Genomic DNA, 17,820 nt, shown 5'->3' on the forward strand with positions numbered 1-17,820 from the left:
CTTAATTGTGTCCAGTCTGTGTGTGTGTGTGTGTGTGTGCGCGCGCACATATAAACAGTACAAAAGTGTATGAAGTAAAAAAGTGAACACCAACTTCTAGATGTGTGAGGATAAGTAGTTGCTATAAGTGGTTTGATTTGTATTCGTTTTCACCTATAAAGAGAGAATTATACTTTTTTCTTTAAGTGAGATAACACTAAACATGTTACACAACTTGACTTTTTTACCCAGCTGTTTCAGACATCCTCTATATAAACACGTTGGAGAAGGAAATAGCAACCCACCCATTCCAGTATTCTTACCTGGAGAATCCCATGGACAGAGAACCTGACAGGCTACAGTCTGTGGGGTCACAAGAGTTGGACACGACTTAGCGGCTAAACTGCTACTACTAAAATTCACATTGGAGAAGGAAATGGCAACCCACTCCAGTATTCTTGTCTGGAGAATTCCATGGACAGACGAGCCTGGCGGGTTGCAGTCCATGGGGTCACAGAGAGTTGGACACGACTTCGTGACTAACACACATGCACACACACACACACACACACACACAAATACATTGCCTTAATTTTTAACACCTGTGTGGCATTCTATAGATGAATAGACATCGGGTTTGTTTTTTTTGTTTGTTTGTTTTTTTCGGGTTTGTTTTTTTACAGTTCCTTTAGTCAGGAGTATTTTGGAAGTCTCTATTCTGCAACCCCTCCACCCCGGCTCCGCACCATTACATGTAAATACTTTAGGTATAGTCTTATGCATCTATTCTTTTGCATTTGTGTGTTTTTATAAGGTGGAGTTCTAGAAGTAATTATTTGTTAAGACAGTATGCACATTTTAAATTTGGAAAGAGCTGGCCAAGTTTTTTCTAGAAAGGATATAGTTTTGTAGTTCTAACCAGCATTTTTGACACCACTCTTTTCCGATACATCTGCCAACACTGGGTTTTACTAGCATCTGATACGTAAAAAGTTATCTCATTGTTATTATTAATATTTGCCTCTTACTTGAACTCCTCTGAGAATGAACAACTTTTTTATAGTGTTTCAAGTATTTAGTGGTCCTCTTACTCTCATCGGCTTTTTGTTCGTAACAGTTTATTATAATACATAGATTGAAAGTTTATCGGTCATTATACTTTTTCTCTAGTTCCTCAGTGGACCTGCTTTGAAGTCAGCTGTCTCAGTTGCTTTATACAAATTTATCCAAAGTTTAGCTAATAGATTAAACCAAGGATTCTTCAGTGCAGGTCAGTTTACCAGAAGTCAAATTACAGAACAACCAATTTATTGATATCATAAGAGTTTTCTCAAATTTTTGTTTCTTTCCTTATCCCTGCCTCCACCTTTAGTAGTTAGACAGTTGATATGAACTCATATTATATCAGAGCCAGTTTAAGGTTTTATCTTGATTGTAGCCAGGGCTAGGGCAGGGCATAATTCAAGATAGAAAGGCTGCACTTACAGGAAAGCCTGTTGATTGCTTGTATCATTGCTGTAGTAAAGCTTTGAGAATCCCAAATCAGTTTTGCAAATCAACTATCTAGCAGATGGATTTTTGGAAATTGTCTCATTTTGGAGAAGCAGTTCTTTCGCTATGGCTCACAGAGGGCCAAAGAGGAAGAGTATATCAGAATTCCCAGGAGGGAAATGTAGTTTGGAAAAAGACATAAATTGATACAGTGTCTTAATGTAGCTTTGTTTGTGGAGAGTTGAGAAAATTCTGTGCTATTAATAAAAGTTTTCAAAATTTAAGATTATATAAAGGTGTCCTGTAGGAATATTTGGGAGACATAATTATATGTCTGCATATAGGTAATGCAGTTATATAGTTATTCTCAGTGTAGGGAACGACAGTATTGTATGTTTCTTAAAACTGAGTATTATACTCTTGAGAACTACTTATTTAACCAGTATATTCTTAATACAAATTCCCTAGCAAGTTGCCCCTCCTCCCAATAACCATATAAATCATCAAGCGATATAAACTGTGAGAATTAAGTCTCTAAGAAACAGTTTATAAAGTCTGTCAGTTCATTAATGACTGTCCAGATTCATTCCCTGAAACACAAACTCCAGTTCTTCCCGAATAATGAGCCGTTGTCACGGTTCCTGTCCCAGCGCTGGCAGAATTCCTGCTAACCTTAGCTTACCCGCTCTAATTTCTCATTTGTATCGGGTCCTATTTATCTCAGCCAACGAGATAAAGATTATTTCCTAGCCCTCAGTGACATAGTTCCATAAATCCCCAACATAAACATGTAGCAAAGCAGACAAACCAAAAGAGCCAATTCATTAGCATTAGTAGATTCATGGCAGTCTGCGAGCAAGTGGCCACATTATTTATCTGCTTCAGAAAGTCATCCCACAAATATTTCTGCAATGTCCTTTTTGCCAGGCTGGGTGTGAGGGATGGAGCTCTTGCCCTGTGGGCTCCGTGGGACTCTCTAGTTCTGTCTGCCTTTCCTTATATTCCTGTCAGGGTTTCACCTCATGTTATCTGTCCTGAGTTTCTACTTTTTCACACCAGTAAATATCTATCTTTTTAGATTTTAGCTGTTTTTAAAATAATTTAGCAGTTTTCAGCATGGGTTTATATAGCAGTTTTCAGCATGGGTTTATAGTTTCTTCTTTAGCATTACCTCACGCCTAATATGTGTATGTTTTAAAAAAAATTCTTTCTAGTTCCATGCAGCTATAAATCTCTCCTCCCTCATCAGCACCTTTGCACCCAAACTAGGCAGAAGTGTTCTCAGGGCACTTGGCGGCCTTCCTTCTTTATCTCGCAGGTACTCTTCTCTTCAATTGGGCAGTGCCCTTGGTTTGCAGGTTTAAGTGTTCCTCCCTCTCAGTAGCTCTTTGATTTTTTTTATTCTTTTCCCTTTAAATTCAATGCCCTTAGTCCTTTTCCCATTTATTTGAAGTGTCCTAAAGTTGGCCACTTGTAACCGTGGGGTGGCTTTCAGCACCAATGTGTATAGCTAGAGTTGCATGTCTTTTCTCCTTCCAACCTTCCCAAATAAAGTCTGAATGTTCTTCTCTAATCCTTATAGCAAAACAACACTCTGCTCCTCTGATGTATCCTTATAAGCACACAGTGCTCTTTAGTAATCTTACTGTGTTTTACCCTTTCCTTGGTTCCTAGAATTTCCTCAGTATGGCAGTTCTTCTGAGGGCTAGGTTTGCTTTATCCCTGCTGCTCCTTATGTTAACACATGCAAGTGTAAGTCAACTTGCCCTGGCTTTAGAGGTCTCTTGTCCACCTGCTCACTTCAGGCTCCCCCCAGAAGCAGAGATTAGCATGGACTCAGACTGACTGAGGGGCATTATGATTTGCTGGGCTCCTTAGCAAAGGGGAAAACATCATTGATTGAGAAAGTCATGTCACATGCAGGCAGATTAAAATGTCTGTTGAGACAGAGTCTAAGAAATATGTCCTTAACCATGGAAGTTTGTTAATCAAAGGTGACTTGTAGTTTTAAGGCAGATGTTTTGTAATGAGGCATACCATTTTATTTTTTTTTTACTGCTGTGAATAATAGTAAGAAGAATAGACAGAACATGTCCTCATGTAGGTTGATTGTATTTTCTACTTTAGTTACTTCTTTTTTTTTTTAAAGAGACTCAGTGTCTTTACCTCTTTTCAGAATGTTACCTGCAAAGATTCCTCTAGGAACTGTTGTGGTTAATCATCATTAGTCAACTTGCTTCTTAAAGTCCCGGAGCTTATGTTTTTGTTAGTTTTTTTCCATAATTGTTACATGGGACCATTCATAGTGCCAGGCACATAATGGTGAAAAACGTGCTCCCATCTGAGAGTCACTTCCAGAGATCTTACTGTGCTCTGTAAAGCTTGGCAAGATCTGATTTCCCTGCTGCCTCTCTTACATTCTCCTCCTCAATTTGCTCTATCCATGCTGGCCTCTTTGCAGTTCCTGGAACACATCAGTCCCACCTTGGGGCTTTGGCTGTTTTTTCTACCAGAGACACCCCTCTCCCAGGTAGCCACGTGGAGCTCCTCTGCTTCTTTCAAGTCTGTCAGATGGCAGCTTTTCAAAGACATCTTTCCTGACCACCCTTTTATGTATAGTTGCCCAGTTTGATCCATTTTCAGAGCCCTCATCCCTGATCTATTATTAAGTAGTTGTTTTTTATTGTCTCTTTCTCTCCTCTGGAACGTAAGAGTTTCAGCTGTTTAGCACTGTGTTTCCTGGGCCAGCTACGTAATAGGTGCTAGTAATTATTGAATGAATGAATGTGTATTTAGATTAATAAATGAATGCATTCCTACATATATAGTAGCCATATAGCGGCAATGCCATTTAATTCCAGGGCAGCATCTGAGATAGAAAAACACAAATCAAAAAGAAATTTTGATCCTTACTGTCTTCTGTCTTAGAAGTGTAGGCCTAAGATCTTAGCCCATAGCAACTCAAATTAAAATCTTTTATCTTCTTCCATTTTCTAGTATCCTAGATTCCTTGGGTGTCATAAACTCTTCTAGCACAAATAGGACCCCCTCATTTATGCCTGCCTGTCTCCAGCATCTTGGTCCCCTTGTTTCTCCACGAAGTGTTTGGCCCTGTACTACTGTTTCTAGCGTGTCTTATGACCTTGGGGAGAGTTGTTATTGTTCTCTACACCATCAGGGCTCTTGTCCTTCTTTTGGGTGGGACTAGGCAGAGAAAAGTTGGTTGTACGTACTGGTCAAGAAGCTAATAAACCCAGGGACTTCCTTGGCAGTCCAGTAGTTAAAACTCTGTGATACCAATGAGGAGGGCGTGAGTTCAGTCCCTGGTCGGGGAACTAAGAACCCGTGTGTTATGCACTGTGGCCAAAAAAAAAAAAAAGCTAAACCTAAAGAGAAGGCAGAAGCCTGTGAAATTGAAATTAATGTGCATATTAGATGAATGGCTTTGCTTCACGAAGTACCAGATTAATTGAGTTTTTCCAAGGTACTTTATGTTCTTTGTTGTTTTTAGCCTCTGTACTTGGTAATATATGCTTCTTTAAGTCTCAGAATACTTGGTATTTTTTACATGTACCAACTCCATAATGATCTTCATGATATTGGTATAAACTCTTTATTTCTATTACTCATGGCGGGTGCAGCACATTAGCACCAAAAAATTAGGCCATAGTGCAACAATAGTTTATTGAAAACATCCGTAAGTATCTCATAAAAGCTTAGAATTTCCTTAAATCAGTAACGTCACTTTCATCTGTTACCCTATAAAGACTGACAAAATATTTAAAACATAACACGGTTCTGTATGTTATAAACTGTGGTTCTTTACACTAGGTGGTTTTAAATTTATTTAGGTAGGCACCTTTTTTATATTCCTACCTCAGAAATGGAGCCTTTTATCATTTATAATGTTGTTGTTGCCATTTTCGTAAATGAGATGGTTTATGGGCTCTGTTCATCAGTGAAACAAACGGCTTGCCTATTATTTGGCACCTGGTTAAACAATGGTTTAACGATGTAAATTCTAAGCTACGTTTTTACAGGGGCTCTTCTCTCGCTGTCTTGTTCTTTGTGATTGGGTAGAGGACTGGCTGTTAATTGAGTACTCTTATTTTCCCTCTCTCTCCACTGTCACCTGAGATGGAGGGAAAGAAGTACTGTCTATGCACCAGATCCTCCTCTACTTACTACGGTGTAGCAAAGCCCTTGTTCCCGAAGAGGAGATTGCCAATATGCTTCAGTGGGAGGAACTTGAGTGGCAGAAATACGCGGAAGAGTGCAAAGGCATGATTGTCACCAACCCTGGAGCGGTATGTGCTGGTGTTGACGGTCAGAGACTGAGTCACCTTCCTTTCAGGTTTGAGTGTTTCGTAAAAATGCTAACAGAATGTTTTTAAAGATTTAAGTACTCATTGCTTCTTGTCCTTTGAGTAATTTTTTTCCTTTAAATATTTAGTACATAAGAAAAATATTATAATATAGGCGTATCTGTAGGCATATATGTAGCCGTAAGAGTTGGTGATGGACAAGGAAGCCTGGCGTGCTGCAGTCCAATTGGGTCTCAAAGAGTCAGACATGACTGAGCAACTGAACTGAACTGAAGGCATGAAAGTGACTACAGACTGTAGCCCACCAGGCTCCTCCATCCATGGGATTCTCCAGGCAAGAATACTGGAGTGGGTTGCCATTTCCTTCTTCAGGGGATCTTCCCGACCCAGGGATCAAACCCAGGTCTCCCGCATTATAGGCAGACGCTTTAACCTCTGAGCCACCAAGGAAGCCCCATTCATCTGCTTAGTAGATTTATTCTGCTTATTATGGAGAATTTTGAAGTTTTTAGATTATGCTCAGCTCTAATTTTATTCTGAGTATAAAAGTAATAGATCTTCTCTACAATTAGAAAAAGAGAAAAACAGCCCAAAGAAGAGAAAAATCGCCCATAATTCCTTTCTTCAGAGATGATACTATTAACTTTTCTAGTAAGACATATTTCATATTGTTTTGAAAAAAAATTGGCATCATACTATTAAATATTAATATTCAGACTTTTCTTCTTATCTTCCTCCAGGAACAACAAGCACAAAGTTATTATTTTTCCTTCGTTTTACATTTCTTTAGGCATATAATTTAAAAAAAAGCCACTGTTACTGTTAACCCCCTATTACCAGGCACCTAAGTTGCTTCCAGATTTTTGCTATAGCAAATAATGCTGAATTTGTATACGTGTGATGAAACATGTTTTCCATATGTATGTATTTCTGTTTGAATGTGTCCATTTAATTCCTTGAAGTATGTACATTTTTAAGGCTTTGGATACTTTATAAATTACCTTCCAGAGAATTGTAAAATTCACACTCTGACCATTTCTTCATACTGCTTGTACTAGTTTAACAAAAAATGTTGTCAATTTGGTAGGGAAAAAATAGATACTATTTAGCTCAGGTTTCTTTTTATTTTAGTTTCTAGCAAAACTTGATATTTTAAATGTTGATCTTTAAGGTTTTTCTTCTGATATTGGTTTATCGACATCCTTTGTCTAATTTTTATTAATGTTTTTAAAATTTATTTCTTTAAATTTTGCTTCTAATGTCCATTTTTAAAGTTAAAACATAAAAATCAAAAGCAAATAATTAATAGATAGCTTTTTTTTCTGATAAAGAGCACACTGTTTTATTATTATTTTCCTCTAAAATATGTTATTGTTTCATAAAGTAGTTATATATTGGTATCTTATCTGTATAAAGTTTTACAAAAGTGGAGAATTAAAATACTACTATATAAGGAAACAGAGTAATCTAAGTAAACAAAGCTGTTGTTTTAGAAAGGCTGCCAAATTGCTTAATAGCCTTGATTCATAAAAATAAAAACCCTAAATCAACTTTTTGTAGCATGACAGTAGCATCTGCACAAACAAAATGTTGCTATTTGCAAATCAGACATTCCAGCTAATGCTGATTATATTAAACAAATCTAGAAAGTGAAAGTGTTTAATAAAAATGTCTTTAAACATGAAACTTGTTTAACACTAAAAAAGTTATACAATTTCTACTATTATATTGCTAAGCCACACAGATAATTGTTAGAGTAAAAGAAATATACAAAATCATAGCACTATGAGAGTGTGACTGTGGATTTACTCTTTCTTCTTTTAAACAGTTGCATGAATTTGCATTTCTCTGTTCGTTTTATAGTTGGGTCAGAGGACTGAGTGGGGGTGATGGTGGTGGGAGACATCCTTTTTACCTTGGTGGGTCCCCTTGAAGAATCTCATGATTTACTGTGGAAGCACTTTTACCCTGGGACTCCCTTCTATGGCATGGTTAAAATTTCCTGAACTCCTAGGATCAGTTGGAGAGCTTTTGAAAATACAAGAATGCCCTGATGGACCCCATCCCATGTACTCCAGGTAACGGGGCTCAATGACGTGTAGTCAAAAAAATTCCCCAGTTACTTCTGGTTCGCTGCTTGCTCGTTTTTGAGCCAGTGGCATAGAGAATATTTACTCCATTGCCATGATCATCATTCAACTCAGTTGTTGAGGATCCACTACGTGAGCCAGGTGCTACTGAAGTATATAGATTATATATGATGCTTGTCCAGCTGCAGACTTACAGCATATCCATATGAAAGGAGTCTGTGATGAATTATTGAATCAATGGACCAATCTCTGAAAAAGCCAGTCAGGAAAGCTTGTAGTGTTTGGTGAGATCACTGGGCCAGGCTCCCAGGGATGCTTCATGAACATTACTGTGGTCTTTAAAGAATCAAGGAATTGTATAAATCATTGGCACCTTTGAATGAACATTCTTGAGTTGGTGTGTGGCCAGTTTTGAAGATAATGAGGAAAACACAGGTTAGTCAGGATGAAAGGTTTAAGCTGGAAAGTAATTGGAAATAAGAAAGTTAGGTTTGGGTGCCAAGCTTTGGTACATGTTTAAGATAGTTGTTTTTTTTTTTTTTTTTTTTAGTATTTGCTATTTAGTCTTAGTGCAGGGGAGAAAAGTGTCCTGAAAACTTAGTATCATGAAACATTCTTTCATTATATCCTGTTGAGAATAGGACAGAATAGACATAGCACTATATTTTGTCCTATGAAGTGCTTGCTTTGAAAGATTGCCCAGTGATAAGGATATTGGGGAATTTATTAAAAATTTCAAATCATTATGGTCCCATTAAGTACTTTATTGCTGCAGAATTTAAAATTAATCTCCCTCCCCAGGTACTTTGCCTCTGCTAGGGAACACTTTGGTCAATGGTGAGAATGTATTTTATTCTAATATAAAAATAGTATGATGGATACTGTAGGGTGTGGCCAAGTCTAGAACTCATTTCATCCCATTTCCCCCTATAAATAAGAAATAGTACAGATATTTTAAAGGGCTTCCCTGGTGACTCAGATGGTTAAGAATCTTCCTGTAATGCAGATCCCAGGGTTGGGAGGATCCCCTGGAGAAGGGAATGGCTACCCACTCCAGTATTCTTTCCTGGAGAATTCCATGGACAGAGGAGCCTAGCGGGCTACAGCCCATGAGGTTGGAAAGAATTGGACATGACTGAGTGACTGAGTGCGTGCACACATGCACACACACACACACACACACACACATACACACACACAAATATTTTAAATCACTATTTCCTCTGTTGATACTATGTGTGCTAAGTCATTTCAGTTGTGTCCCACTCTTGTGACCCTCTGAACTGCAGCCCACCAGTCTCCTCTGTCCATGAGATTCTCCAGGCAAGAGTACTGGCGTGAATTGCTGTGCCTTCCTTCAGGGAATTTTCCCGACACAGGGATCAAACCTGTATCTCCTGCATTAACAGGAGAGTTCTTTACCGCTAGTGCCACCTGGGAAACCCTGATACTATAGCATGGAGCCAAAGAGAAGCCCAGCATAATCTGGTCTGTGGTGACTGCAGAGGCAGGAAGGGACTTTAATTGTGGTCCTGGTAGGCAGAAGAGCATGAAAGAACATCAAAGGGTTTTGACTTAGAGGAGAGAACCTGGCCTTTTTGACCTAGTTATTAATTTTGAGAGCAAAGGTCAACTTTTCAAGATGCTAGTAAAATTTTAATTGTTAAATGACATTGAAATATTCTTTGAAGTCTAAGGTTTTTTGGGTTTTTTTTTTCCACTAATGTGGATGAATTTGCACAAATCTTTTTATTGAATAGTTGGTCACCTATTTGGACTACAGTTGTGGGTAGAGTGACCAGCTTGTCCCAGTTGCTGAGGGCTTTCCCAGTTTTAACATTGAAACCCCTGTGTCTTGGACAAACCAGGCAGGACTGTTAAGTCATAGTTGGTGGGCATTACTGGGCAATACAGTGAAGCTTATTAGCCTCCATGGTGATCAAGTCTATAGCCTCGAGCTCCGAAGCAACTGGGCCAAACACCCCCACCGATCTTCTAGTCAGAATTTAGCTTCTAATTAGGGAATGCCCCGAATGTTCAGTATAAGCAAGGAGTTGCTAAAACATATTCTCCACAATTTTACTATCTTTTCACAAACTTGAGTATTCAGGATGAAAGCTGTTTTACAAATGGATCCTCATACTTTAGTAACTTAAGAAGGAACCAAGCTGTTCACTTCTTTTTTTTTTTTTTTAAATTAGACTTGGAAAAGAAACTTATGAAAATTGAGTCTTCTCTATTAAAATTTAAGAATGGCCTCCATGGACATAATAAGAGCAGCTTAACTATTTGGTCTTTGTACCACCATACCTTTTCATTTAAAGGTACAGAATTAAAGGAATACACAACGTACACAGAGAACTAATGGGAAAAAAAGTATATAGAGGCATCTGTCTGTGCCTGCTGAATAGAAATAAGCTTTCCATTTGAAATGTGCAGTTAAAGCAGAATAAGCCAGCGTGTCTCTTTTGGTCGTGTGGAATACTCCCTCTGTGCCTCTGGAGAGGTTAAGGAAAAGTTATATCTGACTAGGTGTCCTTTCAAAAGTTTAATTTTTAAAGATTTCTATGGGGATGGCAGAAAAGGACAGAATCATCGTTCATTATGCTGAATGGCACAGACTCATTTATGGGGATGACATTATAGTTTTTATATAGTGTAGTTGCTATGATTAAAGGTTTTTAATGACATTTTTTTCCCTTTGGGGATGAGGCTTTCCTAGGGAAAAATCCGATTAATTTCTTCCCTACTTAGATTAAAGTCAATACTTAAAGACTTCTTAAGGGAATAAATGGCTTTGATTTCTCTCTCTCTAGAAACCAAGCTCTGTCCGCATCGATCAACTGGATCGTGAACAGTTCAACCCTGATGTGATTACTTTTCCGATTATCGTTCACTTTGGGATACGCCCTGCACAGTTGAGTTATGCTGGAGACCCACAGTAAGATATTTCTCGGTGTTTGTCTTAGCCAATTTCATCTTCTACTAACAGCTGAAATTAGCAGGGAATCCCCTTTAGTGGAGTTTTTTCTTTTTAAAAATTAAGATCTGAAATGAGCCATGTTTCCAAGATTAGGTTACCAAATGAAACAAGTTATGGTAGCTCTTGAAGAATTATTTTCTCTACATATTATTCAATAGATTATCCTTAGCAGTCTTGGTCAATATGAGTCCTGTATGTTTTTAACCTTTAAGGAATTTTCCTTTATCCATCATTGTAGAACTTACTATTTTTATTTATTTTTTTCAGTGCTCTCTAGAGGAAAGTAGCACCATGTTGGTTCCTAGCACTGCTGTATTGATGTAGAGTTCTGATTTTGGGGAGACATCTTAGTAAGAGCTCAACATCCCATGCAAAGTCAAGGGTTGTATTGGAAGGAGAAGCCATGACTTTTGGCTCTTAGAATTGATGTTACTTTCCAACTGGCACATTAGTGTTTTGCTGGGAGAAAATGAGGATGTGTGGGAAGGGAAATAGCACCATTAGAGTCTTCAGGAGTGTTTAGATTCCCTACTTTGTCAAACAAACCATTTCCTGATTTAATTTTTTTAAAGGTTTCATAATGGGAGAAAAGGGCATGGGAGATTTTCAATTCATAAATCCAATTCTGGCTGATATATTAGAAGAGGCTAAAGGGTTTTGTTCTTTTTTTCCCCTCCCATTGGATAAAAGTATGAAGCAATGAGCCAGGCACTGTGTAAGTACTTCTTTCTTTCCTCCATTGTCTATAAAAAATGTTATCAGAAAGGAGAGACCCAGCAAAGGCCAAGAAAGGAGCAGTTTCAATATAACAGAAAATCTTTGGAAAGTCCCTTCTTGCCAGAAAAGTGTGAGTAGAATGTGATTAGGCTCATGTGGACTCTCAGCTGGCAGGAGTGTGAATTGGTAAAAAGCTGTATATTCTCTTCCTTCTCAGGATACTTTAACTTACTCGTTAGGCTGATCCAGGTTATAACATGTTTGGCTTCAAAGATGGTTATTTTTGTCATGGTATATAAAATTGCTATACATCATTTGTCTTTCCCTTGCCAGTGGAAAAATGGATGTAAGTATCTGTGTATCTTGGGTATTATCATGAGGAGGGTTCTCTTTTCTCATTTTCTCCAACTTTTACTTTCAGTGAAAGCGTTTCAGACACTGACAGTGTCTGCTGAGTAAGGGGCCTTTCTTTCAACAAACATCAGAAAGCGTGTATTTAAGTGTGTTACTTTCAAAGAGGTAACAGTGAGAAACCGTACATGTTTCTTTCGGTTTTTGTGCATCTCTCTTGGAATTGCCTCCAGAGAGATTCATCCATATAGTGACACCTCATTTTCAACCCACGTAGGCAATGATCAGCTTATTCATAGATTCCGGATGACTCTTGGTCATCCAGCTGCTCCATTCCTCCAGACCACGTCCTTCCTTAGAATGAAGGTCTGAAGCCATTAAGGATGTTCACAGGATTGCATTTATGATCAAGCAGGCCTCTGAGAACACCTGGCTTTACGGCACTTTAGATTTGCCTTCTTTTTGTCTGAGATGTCCGTCTGTCCTTTTCCTCAGGTACCAGAAACTGTGGAAGAGTTATGTTAAGCTTCGCCACCTCCTAGCAAATAGTCCAAAAGTCAAACAGACTGACAAGCAGAAGCTGGCACAGAGGGAGGTTGGTATTGGACCCTCTTCACCTATGGCTAATGATTATGTACTTCCGGTTTATCTGAGATTGTTGTTACACCACACTTTTAGAATAAGATGGAAAGATACTTAAAAAAAAAAATCACACTTCACTCCCCTCCTTATGTTAGTATACTGATTGATTTTTTTTCATCTTTTAGTAGCTAAGGGACCATATTTTCTCCTTAAAAAGGCCAGTTTTTTAATAGATGTTGGGAATGAATATAGCTTCTCTAAGAAGTTAATTTTAAAACTTCCCATAGGACCACATTTTCAAGTTTCTTGGTCTTAGGTTGTAAAAGATTATCTTCTATATATCTGTTAGTTTAGTATGGTGAACTGATTTTGTGAGACTTTATATCCCAAATTCCGTATTTCTTTAGTATGGGTAGTATTATGGGTAGTATTATCTATATTCCAGGGTCACTTGTGTTTTATATTTAAGAATAAAAATAAATGGATTTAGTATCAATATAGATTTTGTCTCAGTGAGGGTTTATTCTGCTGCATTGTGTAAAAGCAAGGTTTTGAAGCTGAGAAAAGTGTTTGAATTCTGACATTGTCGCTTTTTGTGACTTGAGCCAGTCAGCTTCATTATAAAAGATGGAACCAAGGCCAAAAGAGACTGTCAGTGCACTCAGGGAAAAGGGTGATGGTGTGGACTTGGAGACATTCCATTTAACTTTCCTCCAGTAGTGTTTGGCCTGTTAAAGTGATAGTCATTCAGTCATATCAGATTCTTTGCGACCCCATGGACTGTAACCTGTCAGGCTCCTTTGTTCATGGAATTCTCCAGGCAAGAATACTGGAGTGGGTTGTCATTCTTTTCTCCAGGGGATCTTCCCAACCCAGGGATAGGACCCAGGTCTCCTGCATTGCAGGCAGATTTATTACTGTATGAGCTACCCGGCCTGTATTAGTAACTTAATCAGTGATGGAGGTGGTGGTGGTTCCTGTTGTTGTTATGAATTCTATGAGATTTTTTTAAATTGAATAAACATACAAGTATAAAATTATTTTTTATCATTAATTATTTGAAGGGTGGCGGTAAAAGGGAAGAGTCAATTCCTGTTTACGTATTGTAGCAGTTTTGAATCATTGTCTTGTTTTAATAAAATATACCCTTGCTGCAGGGTTTGCAAATTAGAAGGCATCTTTGAGAATTACATGGGTTTCTGGTTAATTTACTGATTGTCTTTCTTATATGTAAATGCTTAACATAAGGCTTGATTTAAATATAATTTTTACATGCAGATTTCAGATTCCAAACACCACATTTTGTTTCTTTTTCAGTTAAAGGGCATTTTTTTTTCACGATTTTTCTTTTTTTTGACAAGGATCATTTTTAAAGTCTTTATTGAATTTGTTACAATTTTTCTTCTGTTTTACGTTTTGGTTTTTTGGCCATGAGGCATGTGGAGTCCTAGCTCCCCATCCAGGGATTGAACCTGAACCCCTCAGATTGGGAGGCTACTGGACCACCAAAAAGTGCCCAAAAGGACATTTTTCATTTGAACTTGCCAGAGTAGCTTCTTTAGGTTAGTTTTTCCTTCTCCATTTACCAGGAAAAGCTGGCTTATTCCCAAGGCCTTTCTCTATTTTTTAAAAATCTAATTTGGCATGAAGAATTTTGACTACCTGAATGTAAGGGTGAACGAATCCAGCTAATTTACTAATGCTTGATGTTTGGCTTAATACTGCTTTAGAGCTGTCAGGTTACTCATCACAATGAGTTCTTTTCTAGGAAGCGCTCCAAAAAATACGACAGAAGAATACCATGAGGCGAGAAGTAACGGTGGAGCTGAGTAGCCAAGGCTTCTGGAAAACTGGCATCCGTTCTGATGTCTGTCAGGTGATGACGCTTCTGAGAACACAATTATACCCAAACGTCTCTTCCTTTAAAAGGCATCTGGCACTGAAGTCTTCCTAATTCTGAGAAGTTTCTGCAGAATGTATTACCTTGTAGCTAAATGGAACATCAACAGTACACTGTTTTCTATCATTTGGGTTCTGTTTCTGTGTCAGTTTTCACGTTGTCTTGTTTAGCTGTGTGTGGTGCACGCGCGTGTGCATGGCAGGGCGTGGGAGGCGCTGACTTAGTAATGCTCAATTCTGTCTCCGCACATTGAGGGAAGGCAGGTCTGTTCTTCAAACGTGTCTGCCTGTTTGAGCATGTGGGTAAGTGCCTGTCAAAAGAGATACTCCGGCAGCTCTACAGGCAGATTCCTGAAGGTGGTGTGTATAAACATTCCAGACTGGGAACCCAGACTTACAGTGCAGAGAGCTGAAAGTATTAAATGAGCAGAAACAGTATACATATTTGAGCCAAAGGATAGTATTTTTTCTTTGTGACGTGTTAGTCGCTCAGTTATGTCTGACTCGGTGATCTCATGGACTGTAGCTCGCCAGTCTACAGTCTGCTCTGTCTCAGTGATTCCTCCATCCATGGAATTCTCCAGACAAGAATGCTGGAGTGAGTTGCCATTCCCTTCTCCAGGGGATCTTCCTGACCCAGGGATTGAACGTGAGTCTCCTGCACTGCAAGCAGATTCTTTACCAACTGAGCCACCAAGGAAGCCCAGCCCATTTTTACGGGGATGGAGGGGTAGACTTAATAGAGGAACATTTCAGCAATATATAACTGGCTCACTAAGAGGTGTTTTTTTCCTTAAATGTGAATTTTTACCAAATGAGACATCCCTCAAATCCAGCATATTCTTTGACTCTTCACTTGATTCTTTTGTTATGATTGATATTGGTTGCACTCCATGGTAATTAAGTAAAGGAAATGATTACGCAGACTGGGGTCAGTGCAGTTCGCTGTGTTTAGCCTTTTGGAAGAATATTCCAAGCTGCCACTTGTCTCTTGTGATGGTAGTAAGAGTTGTAATGAGTCCAGACACTCTTAGGTATTCATTTCATTGTAATGAGTTTTTTTTTTTTTAAATCAATGCTGGCATTTAATTATTGTATTGAACAGTGGAATTTAATCCTATCATTAAAGGAATTGCTATGTAATTCATTTACCATGTGAAGCTAAATGTTTTTTTGCTGAGATGAACTGCTATTGATGCAGTATTGCTAAGTAGTTTGAAAATAATCATCTGTAGTGGATGCCAGTCTGTCTAAAAAGTCTTCAGTTATATTACCCATTGACCAATTTTTTTTAACTGTAAATGCTTTCAGAAGTGGATATCTTACTTCCATTGATTGTTTCTTAGGGCCACTTGGAGCTGTAATAATACCCATTTTTTCAGCTTGCTAGTGTTTCTCCAAAACCAACATAGCACTGTAATCCCAACATAGCTGCTTAAGACATTGTAGTAACAGTGACTGGAATGTCCAACCATCTGCTGATCTCAGTGATGTCAAAGTTGATTGTTTAAGAGATCCTGAAATTATGAAACTTTGAGAACTGGAAAGGATCTTAGAGTTCTTCTAGTTCAGTGGTTTTTAAACTTATGTTTTTGATTTAACTGTGAAGTTTTTTTTATTAAACACAACCCTGTGAAACCCTAATTTGTAAAAAGATAAAAAAAAAAAAAAAAAACCAACTGATTGATTGGTGACTAGTGGGTGTGGAGGGAGTGTCCCGTTGTCTGTGGAGCAGTTCCTAGATAAGTTTAGTTCCACTGAACACAATTTTTTTTAAAAAACATTGAGCTCTTTCTACCCTTTCTTTTGGTAAAACAAATAGGGGTCCTGAATGAACCCTGTAGTTTTATGTCCTTCAGCTGCGTCACAAGAACCTGACTCTGGCTTCCCAGCTGGATTGGAAGCAGCTGGATGACTAGGTTATCGTCTCTCTATCTCTGCATATATTACATTTACATTCTATTTTGAGGTTGATAGGAAAATCCCATGGACAGAGGAGCCTGGTGGGCTGCAGTCCATGGGGTCTCAAAGAACTGGACATGACTGAGTGACTGAGCATGAGCATAGCCAAAAACAATCAGTTCCTGTGTTTGACTGGTTGGAGACAAGGTTCCTGAGTAGGACTTCGTCAAAGGTGAATACTTCTTGTGTAATGATGGTTCCTCCACGTGGAGGACTCCTGCTGTTCCCAGGCTTCTATCCTCCAGTCCTATTTTTTTGCAAGTTATATTGCCTCTTAACTATAGTTTCTTATCTCAGAATACATGTTTTCATTTTCATGTGTTTTCATCAAATAAGATGGCAGGAGACGTGTTGTTGTTCAGTTGCTCAGTTGTGTCCGACTCCTTTTGCGACCCTGTGGACTGCAGCACACCATGCTTTCCTGTCCTTCACCATCTCCCGGGGTTTGCTCAGGTGGCATGTAATACGAAGTAAATGTGGTTAGTATTTTTGGTAATGAAGAATAAGAATCTGACTGAGAAATAGCAGTTAAATGAAGTGTATACATGGAATACTCTGAGTAACCCTGAAGCCTGTGGAAAAATGAACTCATACTTAGTTTTAAGAGAAAATGGCTGAGTGCATCTCTGAAATCCTGGGGTGGGGGCCGGGTGGGGTAATAATAATTGCTGGTGGGTTGCTGGCAAAAGCCTTGTGATGCTGTCTGGCTGCCACTGGCAATAAAACTATTGTGTTGAAACTAAGGCAGAGCAACCTGAGTCCCAGCTTCTCATTCTGGAAGCATAATTTCCCAACCAGAGCGGTTACTGAGGGTTGTTACGAGATTAGAAAATTCTACCTGATATGCTCCAACCAGTGTTAGGAGGAATGAAAATGTAGAGGAGGTCCTGTAACCTGGAATTACATGTCAGCTAAGCGCAGACTTGAACCATGTTTAGAGAGAAACTGTTGAAAGATTTTCTCAGTGTAACCGCTTGTTAGAATGAATTCCGGGTAATACAGAAGAAAAAGCAGGAATCAAAACCTGATACTGAGGCTGAGAAATTCAGCATTATGACTCAGAAGAGGAAAAGTATCATCTCTCTATGGTGTCTGTACTTTAAGAACAGGGTTTTGCACACCAGAGTTGACTTGGTGACTTAGAAGAGTAGGTACCTGTGCCCTGTGCCACCAAGCAGGAGGTCCATGGAAATCAATAAACTGAATCCTGAGAATGGAGGATGGATAAATGTGACACACAGAGACGTCAAAAAAGGAGCAAAGAAACTATGTCAGTTTAACATATAACCAGTATTAGGCCCATGTGAAACTGGAGAAAACTAGAAGGCAGGGTGCCTGAAGAAAATTGAAAAGAAGAACAGAGTGGTGGTGAGTGTTGAGTAGACAGAGAGTTGTGTTTGGGCTACAGTGAGTCCACTACATACAAACCTGCAAGTTGTGA

At 38.7% G+C, this 17,820-nt stretch overlaps 1 protein-coding gene across 5 annotated transcripts in view; it reads left to right on the forward strand.

The window, feature by feature from the left end:
* Positions 1-17,820, forward strand: part of DROSHA (drosha ribonuclease III) — a 123,092-nt gene that overhangs the window by 53,598 nt on the left and 51,674 nt on the right. For 4 of the 5 annotated variants that reach the window (XM_070774804.1, XM_070774805.1, XM_019982966.2 and 1 more), the window contains 4 exons: positions 5,608-5,777; positions 10,702-10,826; positions 12,432-12,531; positions 14,287-14,394. In XM_070774804.1, the coding sequence (XP_070630905.1) occupies positions 5,608-5,777; positions 10,702-10,826; positions 12,432-12,531; positions 14,287-14,394 (503 nt within the window). The remainder of the gene's footprint in view (positions 1-5,607; positions 5,778-10,701; positions 10,827-12,431; positions 12,532-14,286; positions 14,395-17,820) is intronic. The other variant, XM_019982967.2, reaches the window with a different exon arrangement.

The sequence above is a fragment of the Bos indicus genome, chromosome 20 (genome assembly GCF_029378745.1).
Source record: "Bos indicus isolate NIAB-ARS_2022 breed Sahiwal x Tharparkar chromosome 20, NIAB-ARS_B.indTharparkar_mat_pri_1.0, whole genome shotgun sequence".
Taxonomy (NCBI): Eukaryota; Metazoa; Chordata; class Mammalia; order Artiodactyla; family Bovidae; genus Bos; species Bos indicus.